Genomic DNA, 16,703 nt, shown 5'->3' on the forward strand with positions numbered 1-16,703 from the left:
CCCAAATGTCCATCCACCGAGGATTGGATAAGAAAATTGTGGTACTTTTATATAATGCAATATTACTCAGCTATAAAGAAAGATAAACTCAAGGCCTTTATAGGTAAATGGTCTCAACTAGAGACCATACTCAGAAGTGAAATAAATCAGACCTGCCTGTGCAAGCAGCGCATTGTCTCACTAGTGTAAAACCTGAGAGAGTTAATTTAAGCTAGGAGGTGTGATGGACATTGTGAAATGATAGGAAAACACTCAGGGTAAAGGACAACTGGGATGTGGGAAAAGAGAAGGGAAAGAAGGAGAAATTTTGTATGTATGTATATTCAGGATAGTTAACATAGTTGTTCAGCCATCTTCTATTTCTTTGATGAAACTGTCAATGAGTCCTTGATTGATCAATATTGCATGTCTCTGTTTTCATGAGAAACCACTTTGAAGATATCCATATGTAATACAACAAGCATTGTTAATTTCCTACCACTTTGTTTGTAAGTCTGTATTGTATGTACTGTTCTTTTGCTATTTTGTAAAAGTTTTTCTGTCTGTTAATGTTTTCCTCTTTTTATTTTTAAAATAAAAATAACCAAAAGGTTTTTTAAACTATCCCCTGGCTACACACATAAGGTAGATATGAAAATAAATGAATTTTGCATTCAGATATGAAACATAAAGGAATTTTGTATTTAGATATATATCTCTTAAATAGATATATATCTCATCATACATGATCAAATATCCAAAATCTGAAACACAAATTGGGGACAATTTTGTCCTAAATACTTCAGGTAAGTGATATTCAACCTGTTTATTGTAAAAAGAAGTTCTAGGAAAAGGAACAGTGAGAACTATGATTCCAAGGTATCGCTAAACTTGGTGTGCTCCAGAGACAGTGGGAAGCTCGTCTTGGCTGGAGGGATTGAGTCTGGGCACAAGAAAGCAATGAAACCAGAGCTATAGGCAGATGTTAAAGTCACATCATGCAGTACCTATAAGACTTTTACTCTAAATGTAATGAGAATGACAGTGAACAAGTAATAGGATTTGATTTTCACTTTAAAAATCACTGTCAAATCTTGGCAGGGACTAGACGGTGGGGTGGTGTATGAAAAAGCAAGATTAGAGTCAGCCAAGTGAGCTATTGCGTTGGCTTGGGTTAAGGTAGTGAACAGTGGAGGTGGCAAGGACAGATTTGGGATTTATTGTTTAGGTAAAACTGGGAGGAATCACTTCCATGAACGTAATGAAAATAAGTATCAAGAATGACTTTCGGTTTGAGGTTCAAGAAAGAGGTGAAAGGGAATGACTGTTACCAGAGTATGGAGTCCAGTGGGTAGCAAAGTTTGGTTGGTGGGATAGAAGGGTGTGTTCAAAAATCAGTTTTACCTTCAGCGTTAGACAAGACATGTAGCGATGGTAGGCAGTGGGTCATTATAAGCGAATGGATATAGAAAATGTGGTTTTTATATACAATAAAGTACTACTCTGCCATAAACGATAAACTTGAGACATATTTACATAAATAGATACCCCCTGAGACCACTCTTAAGGGAAATAAATTGGATACACATATGTAAATATCACATTGTTTGTTTTTGCCTATAGTTCTAACTAGATAGAATATTTGTAGGGGTCAGATCTACATGGTTACATTTAAGCCATGAATGGGGGTCATCTGTGAAATGATTGCCTCTGGAGGAATGGACAGAGAACTGAGATGAGAACCTCAATATCTAAAAACTAGACTATGACAGAAATTCAGCAAATACTGAAAATATCCAGAAAGGTACGAGAAAAATGTGGAGAAGGTGATTTCCTAGAAGGCAAAGCAAGAAATGACTGCAAAGAGTGGCCAGGTGTCACACGCTTCTGGGAATCAGGCAGTGTGACAGAATCTAAAAAGGAATATGAGGTTTGCAGAGCATTATGTTTTCTTTTAATTTTGTTTTTAAGTAATACACAGTGAAATCAAATTTTGTCACATAGTTCTATCAGTTTTAACACTTATAGATTGATGCAACCATTATTTCAATCATAATTAAATCTGGTTTCATCAACCCCCAAACCCCCTTGTGCCACCCAAGGGTTGCCCTTTATTTCCTGTGCCTACACTTCAGCAGCTACTGATCTGTGCCCCATCACTGCCTTGTTTTCCAAGAATACTGGATAAATGGACTCACAGAGTGCAGAACCTTTGATAAAATGCTTTGGTATTCAACCAAGTTGCTGCTTACATAAAGAACACTGCTTTTGATGAGTAGTGTTCTATTGTTTTGAATATCGCAGCTGGTTTGTTATTCATCCATTAAAGGGTATTTGAGATCTGAGTTGTTTTCAGTCTGGGCAATTTATGAAGAACTGTTAAAAGCATGTATTTTTTTTAACCAATGAACTACAACTTTATTTTTAAATTAATTTTATTGATACACTTTTAATGATAACATTCATATAGGGAATTTGTACCTCTACATAATACATATTGATTTTTCTTTTTTCCCTACACATACCCCTGCTCTCCCTCCAACCCTTCTGCCCTTCCTCATTTTCCTTGCTCTCCCCCACTCCCCCTCCCTTGTTCCCCTTCCCGTTTGAACATTTTCTTCCTTCTTCCCAATATCTGTCATCCGTTTGGGTCCTTATTTATGCTTTTGGTTTCTCACACAATATTTAAAGTTGTGGGTCTGGTTTATTTCATTTAAAGTATGGTCCCAAAGTGCACCCATTTACATAAATATGTTTCAAGTTTATCCTTCTTCATTATATACAAAAACTACATTTTCTTTATCCCTTCACTTATAAATATAAAAACATTTATATGCAGATTTTTGTGAACTTATGTTTTAATTCTTTTCAATAAATACCTGGGCCTGGACAGTCATAGGATAAGCATACATTTAAGTTTATAAAAAATGCCAAAACTATTTTTGCAATGACTATCATAGATCATTGTTTGTATTCATAGGTTTTTAAAATAGAAAAATGTTATTTTTTTAAAAAGGTAAAAGTCCAGAATTTTATGGGAAATTAATAATCAAATTCCATATATCTATGGGTCAGTGGTTGTTTTGTCTTGATATAGCTCATTCTCTACCTTAATAATAGGGAAAAATCTGAGAAGCAGAGGTATGAAGTAGTAGTTTACTAAAATGTCGCATCTCTCTACTATAGCATCCTATCTCTTTTAGGATCATTATTCTTGAGAGAATTATGTGATATTGGTAGTCAAATTGTTTTCTGTATACACATCATATTGCACAGGAAAATTTTTCTGAATTGGAATATTCTCTCTTATTAACCCTATCATCTTTGGAATTTTTTTATTTTTTTCTTAACTTCATATTTTAATCTGTTAATCAAAAAACTTAATGTTATTTATAGATATTCATTTATATGGTATAGGATTAGGTGTTTAAATGAGAGTACTTGAATTTTCATTTAACTGCAAAAATATCATTCAAAAAGAAATTTTAAAAATGAGTGTTAGACTAAACTCAAGTAGGTGAAAGCAATCTGAGAACGGATGAGTCGTAATACAACAAGCTCATCTGGGAGACACGGCTCTAGTGCCAACAGTGCCATAAATGTTGTTAAAGAAGTACTTCTACCTCAATCAACCTTTTAATTTTCTTCCTGGAAAATACGGATGTTGACTTGATGGACTCTAAGATATCAGTATGATTTTTAAATTCTCTGAAATTCCTCTTTACAAGAATGGCAATGGCAAGCAAATGTCAGGAAAAATGTTCCGTTCAGAATCTAAGGGTCTGTGTACCTCCTCCACTACAGGAAGCACAATTTAAAATATATCTGCCTAGGGGCTGGGGATTTAGCTCAGCGGCAAAGCGCCTGCCTGGCAAGCGCAAGGTCGTGAGTTCGGTTCCCGGTACCGGAGAAAAAACAAACAAACAAAAATCTGCCTAAAAAGTGCATTTTAATATATGACAAAAAACCAGTTCTCTTCACAATTTTAATCTTTCTTTCAGTTTTCCACTTTCACTCAGTCTTAGCCTAACCATTTCTAAACCCTAAAGGGTTCTTAATTTCAACAGTAAGTTGATTAGTATTGTCCTTCTGCAGTTTATTCAGTCACTCAAGACCTACTCTGAACATCTGCTATGAGCTGGTTATGCGAGGTAACCACGGCACAGTGGGACCGGGACAATGACGGATGCACCCTTGCACTTGCGGAGCCTCCAAGGCTGCTTACTGTCTGCCTGATGACCGGAGCCAGGATCCGGGAGATGAGGAACTCCGGTACTGTTGCACTTATCTAGCAGTTTCACGGGTGATGTATGCTTTCACAGCGCACCAGGATCCCAAATACTCCTGTCCCGCTCTTCCCTGTCTTTCTTCTAAACAATTTGAGATTTAACGCTAGTAGGAAATGAGTGAACGTAGACACTCTCAGGAAGAAGGGTATCTCCACGCAACACAAATGAAGAACAACAGACTCTAGTGGCAAATCAGCAGTTGGAGTAAGTTCCATATTTTTAGCATTGACTCAAAATATTATTTTATTTCTCATTTCCTCACTTACCAAATCATTGAATCCCATGCCCCTCTGCTCAAGACAACTGGCATTTGTGTGCTGAGACTTGTGCTTACCAGTACACCTCAAATTAGCATATAAACCAGGATTGGTAAATTGATTTAAAATAAAATATGTTAATATATTAAGTGAGTCTTATGTGCATCAAGCTGATTAGCATATCAATGGGGCACCATATATATATTCAGCCAATTTACTGGTTTTGCGTATACACTTTGCAAGGCTATTTTTAACAGTAGTTTCATGTCCCCAAAGACATTAGAAACAGATAATAATGTACGATTTGCTGAGCATAGAAATGTCAGCTGCTCAACAACCTATTTACTTTCTGGTCATTGATTCAATGCATATATTTTTATATCCTAAAAATACAATTCTCTCAGCTTCTCTAAGATAAAGGTGTCATTACCACTGGTGGACTCTTACATCACTTAATCAACTTAACATTATTTATGCATGTATTAGTATTTCAGGATGGTATAGCCACTTATAATGTTTAATAGCCCTCAGGCTTTTACTTTCATATGAACAAAGTGTTGATAAATTTCCAGTGAAATGTGTCATCCTCTCAAAGGGAAAGTGTGCCCATTTTTGACATATATTACCACTTCTCTTTTGTTATGCTAATAGCCCTTTTTTGCTTATTTTGGAAAGGGATTGAATTGGAAATTGTCAATAGCTGTGAGAAGGACAATGGTGGTTGTTCCCATCATTGTGAACATGCAGTTGGCGGGCCCCATTGTCCCTGTAACCATGGACACCAGCTGGATTCAGATGGGAAAACATGCATAGGTAAATTCAGTAAATGCCGTCCTCATTCAAAAATTGCTCTCAGCCTTTTCATCTTAATACTTATTGCTGTGAGAGCCACATCTCTTAAACTTCAAAAACTAGATTGAACAGTGTCTTTGTCTACTTGGATAAAAGTAAAGATTTGTTGGCAGAAGATAACACTACATTTAGAAATTGCCTCCAAATTAATGAGACTAAAAGTGTTTTAACAAAATATATGGGATTAATAGCTTTATTTCTGAAACATAGTCCAAGGTCTAACTTTTGAATGTAGTTTGTATCTCAACAGATGCTACTATGAGCCCTATTTCACTCTAAGTCAAGTAGAAGCTACCTCATTGCTTTGGCTTTTAACTTAATAATGGTTTGAAAGTTCAACTGGCAAGAACAGTTTGTTGAAAAAAATAACTATGAAATGATAGCCATTCTTTGTACACCAATCCAAAACCATTTCAATGGCTACCTTTCCCAATATTTTATTAAAAGCTATGTCATTTGGAAGACTGACCTCCCCTTAGAATGAAATGTTTAACTTACACCATTTGAATAAAAAGGAAAAGGAAAAGATTGTCTACTCCTAGTGGGGGTAGCAAACATCACACCACATTCTCGTGTGCTGTGATTCTGAGGATGCTTCGTGCCCCTGGAGCGTGGCTTGTCATCACTTAGGAATTATACCATCCTTGCTTGTCTTCTTCTGTGATTCTTTATGTTTCCTCTTTTTAAGATTAGTCTGAATGCTAAAAAAGCTTTTGTCTATTTTATGCCATTCAGTAAGTTGAGAAACAATAAAGTACAAATAACGAGGCAAAGCTCAATATTTTAAGTATTTGGCACTATTATTCGAAACAGTGAATCTCAGTGACTTTTGCAGTGTTCTGGTTTATTCAGTTGTGTAACTAAAACCACGGCCATCATTCTTATATCCTGGTCCAACATCGTTTCTACATCGTGTCAGAGCCCAAAAAGCTTAACCTATTGAAACCAATTGCTTTTCTAGCCCCTTTGTATGTACTTGAAATCTGTGCCTTTGCCTACCTTGCTAAGCTTCATCTTTACGGAAAATATTAAAATATTAAGCTTTATATTTATGGAAAATACTGCCTTCCTTCCTTCCCTCCCTCCCTTTTTTCCTTCCTCCCTCCCTCCCTCCTTTCCTACCATTTCTCTCTCCTTCCCTCCCTCCTTCCCTCCCTCCCTCTGTATTTACTGTTCATTCAGGTATTGGCTAAGGGAAACTGAAATTTTGCTAAACTTCAGATTTGCGGCTTATAATGTGATAACTTCTTTAGCTTCTAAAAAAGTAGAATTTAGTAAATTTTTTTTTCACAGCTAGAAAAAATAGCATCTGCCAGGGTCAAAATGAAAAAAATGTATATTTATGAGATGTCAGCAGTCAACATGATAATGTTACTTTGATTATGGCTTGTTTATTTCATTTTTCAACAATAAAAATGTACTTATTCTAAAGACCAAATATTCACTACTTCATTTGGAGTGCCCACATAAATACTTTGCATATTTGCATGGGAACAGATTAAAGCTATGGATGCTTTGTAAAAATATTTATACATGAAGAAAATGAAGGAATTTTTTAGCTTATTTCAGTATCAACTCTTTTTCAAAATACGAGAATGTGCAAAGAAATATGAAAATATGTCAACCCATTTTCAAGGAGTCAGTTGGTCTTGACCAAATGCAGAAACTCATTGCTAAATCCTAGATGTGTATGCAACACAGTGTGTATGCAACACAATTTGAAAGGAAGCTGTAGGTATGTGAAATGAAAGTATTTTTGACCAACCATAAATTCAGTAAATTTGACAACTCACCAGTTACTACAATTTTTTAAAATCTCTGCCCTAGGAAGTTGTATTCAGTGACTATTTATGTTAGAAAGAGCGGATGGAGCTTTTCACTTGGATGCTCCAAAGCCAGAGCAGAAATGCTTAATTTTTTGTCTGACCACAATTGGTGGCCCACTCTCAATTAATGCTAAATTTTCGTGTGCAGAGAACTGGTCCAATATGTTTCTATGTCATTCAGCACTTGGCATATTGACCAGTTTGGATGAAATACGATCACCAAAGGAGAGGAAAGTTAAAAGGGAAAATAAGCAATCAAAGATTTCAGCAAATACGATGTGAATAGAAACTTTTAAATGATTAGAGAACGGATGATGTGAGGGTTAAAGTCACAGGGCATTTGAAAAAAGGCATGGTAAGAATGGGGTTTTGTATGAACTTTAGATTGAAGATGATAATACCTGAGAAAAGCAAAGAATAGCCCCAAAGTTAGATTTAAAAATGGATCATTAAACAGCAAACTCAGGGACTTATTCTCCAGTTATGGGATGCAGTTATATTCCTTTCTTGTTGAGACCTGTGTGTTTAGAGGCCCTAGTTATATTTCAGAACACTTGTTAAAAATGTGGTAACTTACAAAACACAGGATAATATTTTAGATAAAATGAAGCTTAATTTTTAAAAATTTTTCTATCCTTTATGTTCAAGCTATTTAATCTAAAAGGCAAATAAAGTTTTCATGTAAGAAAAGGAAAAACATCATCTGGAGTTTTGTGAGTGGCACTGCTTATGACATTTGGCAAGGGAAAGAATGTTTTGTGTCCAAGTGACCTTCATGTAGATATTTTATGGTGACTCCTTGCCTTGATTGACTGGTTGTATTTTCTTTCCCTTCTGTCTCTTGTCTTCGTTTCCTTGAGTCAGTGCCCTTTCCAGGGTTAATTGCGACGCTGACCTTTTTTTTATCTGTGGCTGCTCATGTAGTTATAGAGCAATAGGGTTCTGAAGAGTCAGCGGTGACAGGCCACCCAACTCAATAGCTCAACAAGCAGAGAGCGTTGGATTGAACCAAAGGGTTAGAGCCAAAAACTGTGACCGTGTAATTCCCAGATGCCCAGCCAGAGGAAAGCGGAGGCAGGTATCTGTCGCTACATTTTGGGCATTATGTTAGAAATAATCACTTCAAACCTCAGGACAGTTACACTGTTCACTGGCTGAAGAGTTTCAGTTTGACATCTTCAGGTGTATTTTTACTTTCTCAGGGGTAGTTGTATCTTAAGAAGAAACATTCAGGAGTATAAAATTGTAGAATAATAGTGCTAAAGGAGGCTTAAAAATCACTATTTAGAAAACTATTTATCTGACAGTACATTCCAGAGTAGTGTCACAGTTACAACAACAGAAAACCCTTATACTAGTCAAAGCACCATATAAATGTGTAAGCAAATGCTCTCGAATATTCTATAGTGTAAAACATAATATTGAAAATAAGCATTCTGTCCTCTCAGACAGCTACCTCTTCTCTTCCCAGTGGCTCGTGAGAGAGGAACTTGGGAACACTCACTGATCTGAAGCTCTGGAAGAACACGCATGCTATGGAATCTAGGACTGTCACCATTTACTAGTGTCAGATATCACTACATGGAATTTTTGGCTCTTTTCTTTTTTTTGTTTTGTTTTGTTTTTCAGGTTCTCTGCCCATTCATTCAGATTACGGTTTAAACTGGAGAAATGTCAAGATCTCTTTTCCTGTGCTTATAGATGCATTTGGAGGTTACTTACCTTCTTTTACAATCAAAAATGGGTAGAGGAGAAGCATGTGAGAGAAAGTAAAACAAAAGGGGACCTCATTGTTTTTGTATTATAGTTCATTCAATGTCTTTACCACATGATCTGAGAGATGGAGGAGGTTTGACAAAGTTTTAATTTGGAAATGAGTTTCCTCAAAAAGTCTAAAGATTTGTGAAATCCCTATATTGGCAATAACAGCAATTCCTTTTCTTTTTCAGACCTTGATGAATGTGAAAAAGGAGAAGCCTGCTGTGCTCAGATCTGCATCAACCATTTAGGAGGCTATGAATGCAGCTGTCAGGAGGGCTTTTTGATCAGTTCTAAAGGTTGTGGGTGTGACGGTAAGTTCCTGAACACCGATGTGAAATCACTGATGTGATGGGACAGTGAATGGGGGAGAAACTCTGGCGTGTAACGTTTTGGCAGAAGGGAGGTGTGGATTTCCGTGTGGCTTTACCATTTCCTATGATATGAACTTGGGCAGCTCTAACTTTAGTGTGCCTCTGATCCTCATAGGTAAATGAGTAGGGTAATAGGGTTAGTGACTGAAATAGGAATGTGAGGTAAATTAGTACAGTGGTTGACAAAGAGAAATAATTGTACTGAAAGCAGCTATTATTATTATCATATTCATTAGTTCATAATCCCTTTCACCTAATTTAATATATAATATATTCAATATATTACATAGAATTATTTATATTGTTTACAAATTAGAGTTTCTGGACAGTCAGAACATACTGTTATAGGAATCATAAATATCCAGCTTTACTAGAATCAGAGAATTGATTATTGAAAATCATTTTCAATAGTTTTTTAAAATTAGAAAGCAGTAACAAAAGGATTGTGATTTATGAGCAAATATCTGTACCAGAATCCCTTCTATATCAGATATGAATGTAACTAAAGCAAGTTCTAAAGATGAGCCATCTTACAATTTTCAGTTTAATTATTAATATTAGTTCCCTTGCCTTTCACATGATTTTGTGCTTATGGCTTTTTATTTTAATTTCATGGGAGCAGTTTGAATTAATGAATGTGGTAAGTTGACTTTATAACATTAAGAATAGCTTACATGTGTCCTGTGATTTACTTACTGAAAAGTCATTTTAAACACATAATCTTTAAATTTTCATTTTGTGATCATCATTATTATTAAATTGAACTATATTTTCCTCAAAATCAAAGCAAAGATCAGAAGATTGATATCTACCCCAATACCAGATAAAATATGTAACTTCAATGTGTCAGAGAAAATTGAGTTTCTTAGCCAAAAAAAAAAAAAAAGTCTGCCTTCTGTTCAGGATGATAAGTGTATTTTTTCATATACCTAGCCAAGCATCCTTCACATTCCAGTAAAGATAACTGGACAACACACACAGCTATGATATTTCTATATGCTAAACACAGTGGAGTATATTACCATTTATGATATTCCAACCAATTAACAGAGCCAACAAAAATTTGTGAATTTATGTACCATCTGCTCTTAAGCAGATTGAGCCAAAAAATAATCGTATCGCATAAATATACATACTCTCATGCACATATCTAAATAGAAAACTTGTCTACAACCTAAGGTTACGCTTAGAAATTCAGCCTCATTTCGGAACTTTTAGTTCTTCTTGTACATACCCACTGGCCAAAGTCTAACGCAATGTGTGCAAGTCACGTGAGGCCCAGGCTTAGAAGCTCCCCGTGTCTAACATTCTCCACAAGCCTTACAGAGAACTATCCACAGAATAAGCATTCTGCTACATATTTGAATTCGAGAGCGAGTGAACTACAAAACGATGGACAGCCTAGAACCATTGCACTGAAGTTTTATGCTCTTCTTCTAGACAGCCTTGCTTGTGTAGACGGATGCAGTATGTCTAGAAATAAGAGAGACATACATAACTGGCAAGGGGCACATGGCTGAGAATTTGGTGCTTGCTAGACAGCAAGCATGTTCTTACTGATTAATAAAAGTCACAAAAAGGACTCAAAAGGCAGATATTGTTCAAATTTTCCAAGATGTAGATGAATGTCTATATAAGTACGTATCTGTGATCAGTTATGTATCAATACAGAGGGAACATATAACTGTTCTTTATAGAAGGCTCAGAACTGGCAGAGACATGAAAACTGCACAGGTCACTGAGGAATGTGGTGTCTTGTTCTTCAGGAACACCGGAGACCGCCTATTCCCTAAATCTGCCTGCCTTCCCTTTCTCTCTACAGACTGGAATCATTCTTCCTTTATCTTTTTTTCTCTCTGCCACAGCAGTGCCTCACCTTCATTTACAGCAGACTTTGAAATGGCCTTCTCAGAGCGCCTTTCCTCTCTGTCACCCTCTGCCCAGCTGTCTAGTTCAAACTCTCATTTCCCTCTCAGCTCGTTCTCTGTCTCCTCCCTCTAACCAGTACATTGAAACCCAACTTTTCTCTCTGTGGTCTTAGCTTTAGATGACGATGAGCCAGAGAAAGAACTGGAAGTCGTGCAGTTTCCAGGCTTTCTATTCAAAGCCCACCTCAACTGCCTCAGTGTGTCATTGCCTCTCTGCCTCCCTTGTATGAAGTCAAAGAAGCTGAGGAAGAAGAGGAAAGAGATTTACAAGAATGCCCTGTTTTGCACAAAGTTGGCGAGTCAAAGAATGTATCTCATTATACCCACCCCTCATTTTTATTCAATTCATATCTTGTTATAGACAATTTTATTATCAACATTTAAAGCCTTCACATATTTTAACCTAGAGCTCATAAGAAAAATGGGGCAAAAGTCACTTCTTCAGAGCTTCATATCAAACCTGTCATTTTTTGTCTTTCCTCCTTCTACACAATTATGCACATACATATGTGGAAATGCGTATTAGGGAGAAGAATTGGGAACTTTTATTTTTTCATATTATTAAAACTCTACTAGAAGTCTCTTATGTAAGTAAAATTTACTTTAAGTATCCTTCAAGAATAATTTTCTTTTAGATTTTAAAATACAGAGAACCAATTGTTTACTATACTTATGCCTTGGTTACTTTTCTCTAATTGCTGAGACAAAATACCTGACACCCAGAATTAAAGAAGGAAAGGTTTATTTAGATCACAGTTTGTGGAGGTTTCAGTCCATACTCAGCTGGCTCCAAGGCAAAGTGGCACATGGCAGAGGGTGACAGTTCATGGTGGGGGGAAGATGCAAAAGCAGCAAGAGTACAGGGGGAGGAACAGTGGCAAGCAGCCTCTTTCCCTCCCTTACATTGTATGCAAACTACCCGCCCCAGGGCGGGTGTAGCACTCACACCAATAGTGCCAACAGTGGATCATGAATCAATCATAAACTCTAGAAGCCCACCCCATGACTGTATGAGGATTTGGGGAACATCCAGACACAAACCATAGCAAGAAAATATCTTCAGAATTTGACCAGTTTTTCTTACATAGCCAAGAAACAGAACTCAAACATCAAATAATTTCAGATCAAAATAAATTAGCACAACTTTCATCAAAAATAACTATATCAGCAGGGCATGGTGATCCATGCCTGTAATTCTAGTACTTGGGAGACTCAGGTAAAAGGATTGGAAATTTGAGGCTAGCCTTGGCTACAGACTGAGCACGAAGCTGGCCTGGACCATGTGGAAAGACTGTCTAAAAAGAAGAAAAAGAGAAAAGAGGGTAATGAAGAAGAAAAAAGAGTAGCTATTTGCCACTACTCTGCAGTTACTTTTTCTTTTCTTTGTAAAACAGAAGCTTCTTTCTTCTACCTGTATTTTTTGAAATTTAACAATAGCAAAGCTTAATGATTGCTTTAAGAGGCATTCAGTAAGATAGCAGGAATATTTTTATGCTATAATACGCTATCAGGTGTATGTCTCTGTGATGAAATACTGACATGCACAATTCAAAGAAGGAAGGATTTATTTGGGGTCATCCTTTCAGAGGTTTGAGTCTGTAATGCACTTGTTCCATGTCTGTGCACCTACCGTGGGATGGACAGAATTGCTCACCTCATGGTGGCTAGGAAGCAGAAAGGGGGAAAGAGCCAGAGAGAAGAGACTGGGGAGCAGATGCAGTCCTGGCAGTCCCGCCCCCATGAGGCCCCACTTCCTGCTTCTGTCACCTTGTAATAATTCCATCAGATGATGAGCCCATCAGAGAATTAAGCCACTGGTGAATTTAAAGCTTACAGAATCCAACCGCCTCTCTAAGTCCCATCTCTGAACATTGCTGTGTTGAAGATCAAGCTCTTACCATATGAGGGTTTTGGGAAACATGGTATTTAAACCATTACACATAGTTAAATCATTATAACAATAACAACAATAAATGCTTCTACATAAAGTAAAAATACTTTAATGTTCTGAAATGAACTTCTGATACTCTGGCTGCTAAGATCATACTAGAAGTAGTTCTGGGATTACAAAGAATCAGAATACCAATCAGTCGGTTAAGATACAGAGTGAGAGACCCAGACATATCGGTTGCTTACCCCCATCCATTTGCCAGTACATGGGCCAGGCAAGGAAATCCGAAAGGCAACTGTTATGAAGGTGAGGATCCAGGCACAGTGGCTTGCTGTGCAGTGCTGATGAGGAGGCTGAAGGGAGAGCTCAGGGCCAGAGAAGAGAGGTCTTGGTGGAAGTGGCAGCTTTTCAATCAGGGCCTCCTCCAGGCCTCACCCTAAAAAGAGGAACAAAACTTGAGTGAGCCTAAAGTAACTGAATACAAGTCTCTCCAAACTTACTCAGAGTGAGATGATGTCCTTCAAGGGCAGAATAGAGAAATAAATCAATTGTGGTACATTTTTTCAATGAAATAAGCTCATGTACATACAACATGGATGAGTCAAAAAATAAGCTCATGTACATACAACATGGATGAGTCCTACCAATATTTTATGAAAGAAGTCTGACACTAAAGAGCAAATATTCTATATTTCCATTTACAGAAAGTTATAAAACAAGAGAAATTATCATAATGTGTTTTTCTCAGAAATAGTACTCAATTGGCTATTGACAGAATCAGCAATTAACCTTGGACATTTTGATGGCTGGTTATATTGTACATCTTGATCTGGGTAACATGTACTGGGGTTGTTTACATTATAAAATTGTTCTGAAGTATACACTTGAAATGTATATACTCACTGTATGTGTATTAAAATTTTAGTATAAAAATATAGTTTGAAAGCACTAAGTATAAAAACACCCAGAAAGGAAAACACTGAAATGCTTGGAATATTGGTTAGTATTGCATTCTGGAATCAATAGTGATTTCTGTTTTACCTGGTTGTTTTTCCTTTCCTAAAGACTCTAAATGAAGACGAGGCATGTCTCAGTGGTACAGAATATGCTTGGCACTTATAAAGCCCAGGGTTCGATCCCCAGTGTTAAAAAAGGGGAAAGAACTTTAAATATTCTAATACTATAACTGGAAAAATGAAATAGCTCTATTTTAAATGATACCTCTTTGCTGTTGTGTTTTTCTGGGACTCTAAGACATACGCTCTAGGATAATGGTTTTCTTTGGAAAATTAAAGGTTTACCGTCATTTTCAGTTATGCAGACCATTATGAGCCATCTGAGCCACGTTCCAGTCTGTTTAGGCGGCACCTTCAGACATGACGGCACCTTGAGCTGTGAAGGCTGCATGAATGGAGGCCACTGCCAGGAGGGAGGGAACGGCTCCTGCCCGGTAGGTTGGGCTGGTGTTCTTTGGGATGAAAGTAAGTGATGTCCTGAGAAGTGGTACAGACTGGCAAGCTGCTGGTGACGAGTTTTCTTTAATGCATGTTCCCCAAACTGTCTTGATAAGGTAAGCAACTGATCTGGGTGACAAACCAATGTATTTGTTGTACATAAAGAATGCCTATGAATGCTGAGATTTTAAGCTGAACATTTGATTAAAAGGGGGGATTTTGTATTCTCTTGGAAACCTAATGCCGTGTCTCTTGTTTATCTACAAGACGCAAAAGTTAATAAAGGATCCTAAAATTGTAGGTCTATAAAATTTTCTCCATTTGAGTAAATCATCAGGCCTGGCAGGCTATTCCCAATGAAAAACAAAGGAAAGGGTTTGTGCCATGAATTGCGGCACAATGAAATTTTTAAATGAGATTGCTTGCCTGTTGCTTGCTTTTGTGTTTTTTCTTTTCCCATTTAAAAGTTAAATATGTTTACACAGCCAGTGACATCGGTGTAATTTTTTATACATCTGTCATGTGACAGTATCAAAGATTTTCAAATATGATGCCATCCCAAAATCTTTTCCTTCATGTTGTAAATGAAGGTATACTTTCAGACGTTAAAACTGCTTTGCAATAAAATAAATGTATTGGTCTTTGTTTTCTTTGAAAACAAAGACTTTTTAATAAGTCTTTGTTGTATTTTTTTTGATAAGAAAATGTGTCTTAGGCTTTGTGATTGGTTTAGAAGATGGTTTCAGCAGATTTCTTCTTGCACTTCATTCATGTGGGTAAAAAGACCACAAATATCATTTCTTTTATAAGATATAGGTGCAAGACTAGGGTCATGACCTAGTAAAGACCTTGGTTTAGCCAAGGTTACCAGTGAGGGTTTGGGGAATCTCCCTCAAGCCTCCCTCTGTCCATGTTTTTCTGCTGCTCCAGAGCTTTAGGAGTACCAAACCTCCTGCACATACTGTGTGCACTTCTGAGCCATTCTGTGATAACTGTCTAAAATCAGGCTCTTTTGAGTCCCTTTTGCCTTTTAACCTAAGCACGGCTCTTTGCCCAGTTTATTTTTTCCAGCAAGCTAAAACACACATTACTTAATGCTCTACACTTTTCAGCTTTGTGCCTTTCATTAAACTGCTGTCCCCAAGGACCCGTTGTTACTTGTCACATGGAGTTCTGTATGATGAGCCCAGTCACATACAGTGATTTATCTTCCTGGTACATTTAAAGTCATTTTTCCTTCTACATTGGGTTAGCTTGCCCTGCTAGAAAGTGAATGTACTGGCCTGGTACTATTCATGTTTATTTATTATAAATTATTCCACAGTGGAGGCACTCACTGCCTGAGAGAACATACGACAAAAACAAGTCAACAAAACCTTGAGTTGAAGACTTCCAGCCACATTGGCCTGTCACTTGGCACACTCAGCTCTGTAAAATTAGAATCCAGTAAACATTATTGCATGATAATTAGAATCCAGTAAACATTATTGCATGATAATTAGAATCCAGTAAACATTATTGCATGATAATTAGAATCCAGTAAACATTATTGCATGATTACTGAAAGAAAGTACAAGCTGTGTTCACAAATACTTGGTTCTTAACCTGGTAATCTGAGGAATAAAACTAAAAATATCACCCTCAAAATACATCAGAATAAAACATATCCAATACAAAACAATACGGAAATATTAAAAGCAAAGAACCTAATAAAATAAAGACAACATGGTCCCTGACAAAGCTTTGGAAAATCTCTTAAATGCTCATGTGGTCCTTCAAATGCTACTCCTAAGAGCACAAGCTTATATCTTCCTATCTTCTTTTATTTCTTCTTGGAAAAATTAAAAGAAACAGTCCAAATTAACTAGCCAGATATAAAACTGTTCACTAGTTCTTTATTAAACAGAGAAAATATTTTCTTAAAAATCCTTATGAACCACAATAAATTGTAGTGATTGTCTTGGTTACTTTTCTCTCGTTGCTGAGACAAAATACCCAACGCCCAAAATGAAGGAAGGAAAGGTTTATTTAGCTTACAGTTTGTGGAGGTTTCAGTCCATACTTGGCTGGCTCTGAGGCAAAAGGTAGCAAAGCA

At 36.8% G+C, this 16,703-nt stretch overlaps 1 protein-coding gene across 1 annotated transcript in view; it reads left to right on the forward strand.

Moving 5' to 3' along the window:
• LOC102028246 (EGF-like and EMI domain-containing protein 1) overlaps positions 1–16,703 on the forward strand; it is an 83,978-nt gene that overhangs the window by 58,595 nt on the left and 8,680 nt on the right. Inside the window, 6 exon segments of the mRNA XM_013518593.1 lie at positions 5,201–5,338; positions 9,153–9,275; positions 11,377–11,433; positions 11,436–11,558; positions 14,507–14,634; positions 14,636–14,681. Of these exon segments, the coding sequence (XP_013374047.1) occupies positions 5,201–5,338; positions 9,153–9,275; positions 11,377–11,433; positions 11,436–11,558; positions 14,507–14,634; positions 14,636–14,681 (615 nt within the window).

Source organism: Chinchilla lanigera, unplaced genomic scaffold (genome assembly GCF_000276665.1).
Source record: "Chinchilla lanigera isolate Chin_1 unplaced genomic scaffold, ChiLan1.0 scaffold00047, whole genome shotgun sequence".
In the NCBI taxonomy this organism is placed as follows: domain Eukaryota; kingdom Metazoa; phylum Chordata; class Mammalia; order Rodentia; family Chinchillidae; genus Chinchilla; species Chinchilla lanigera.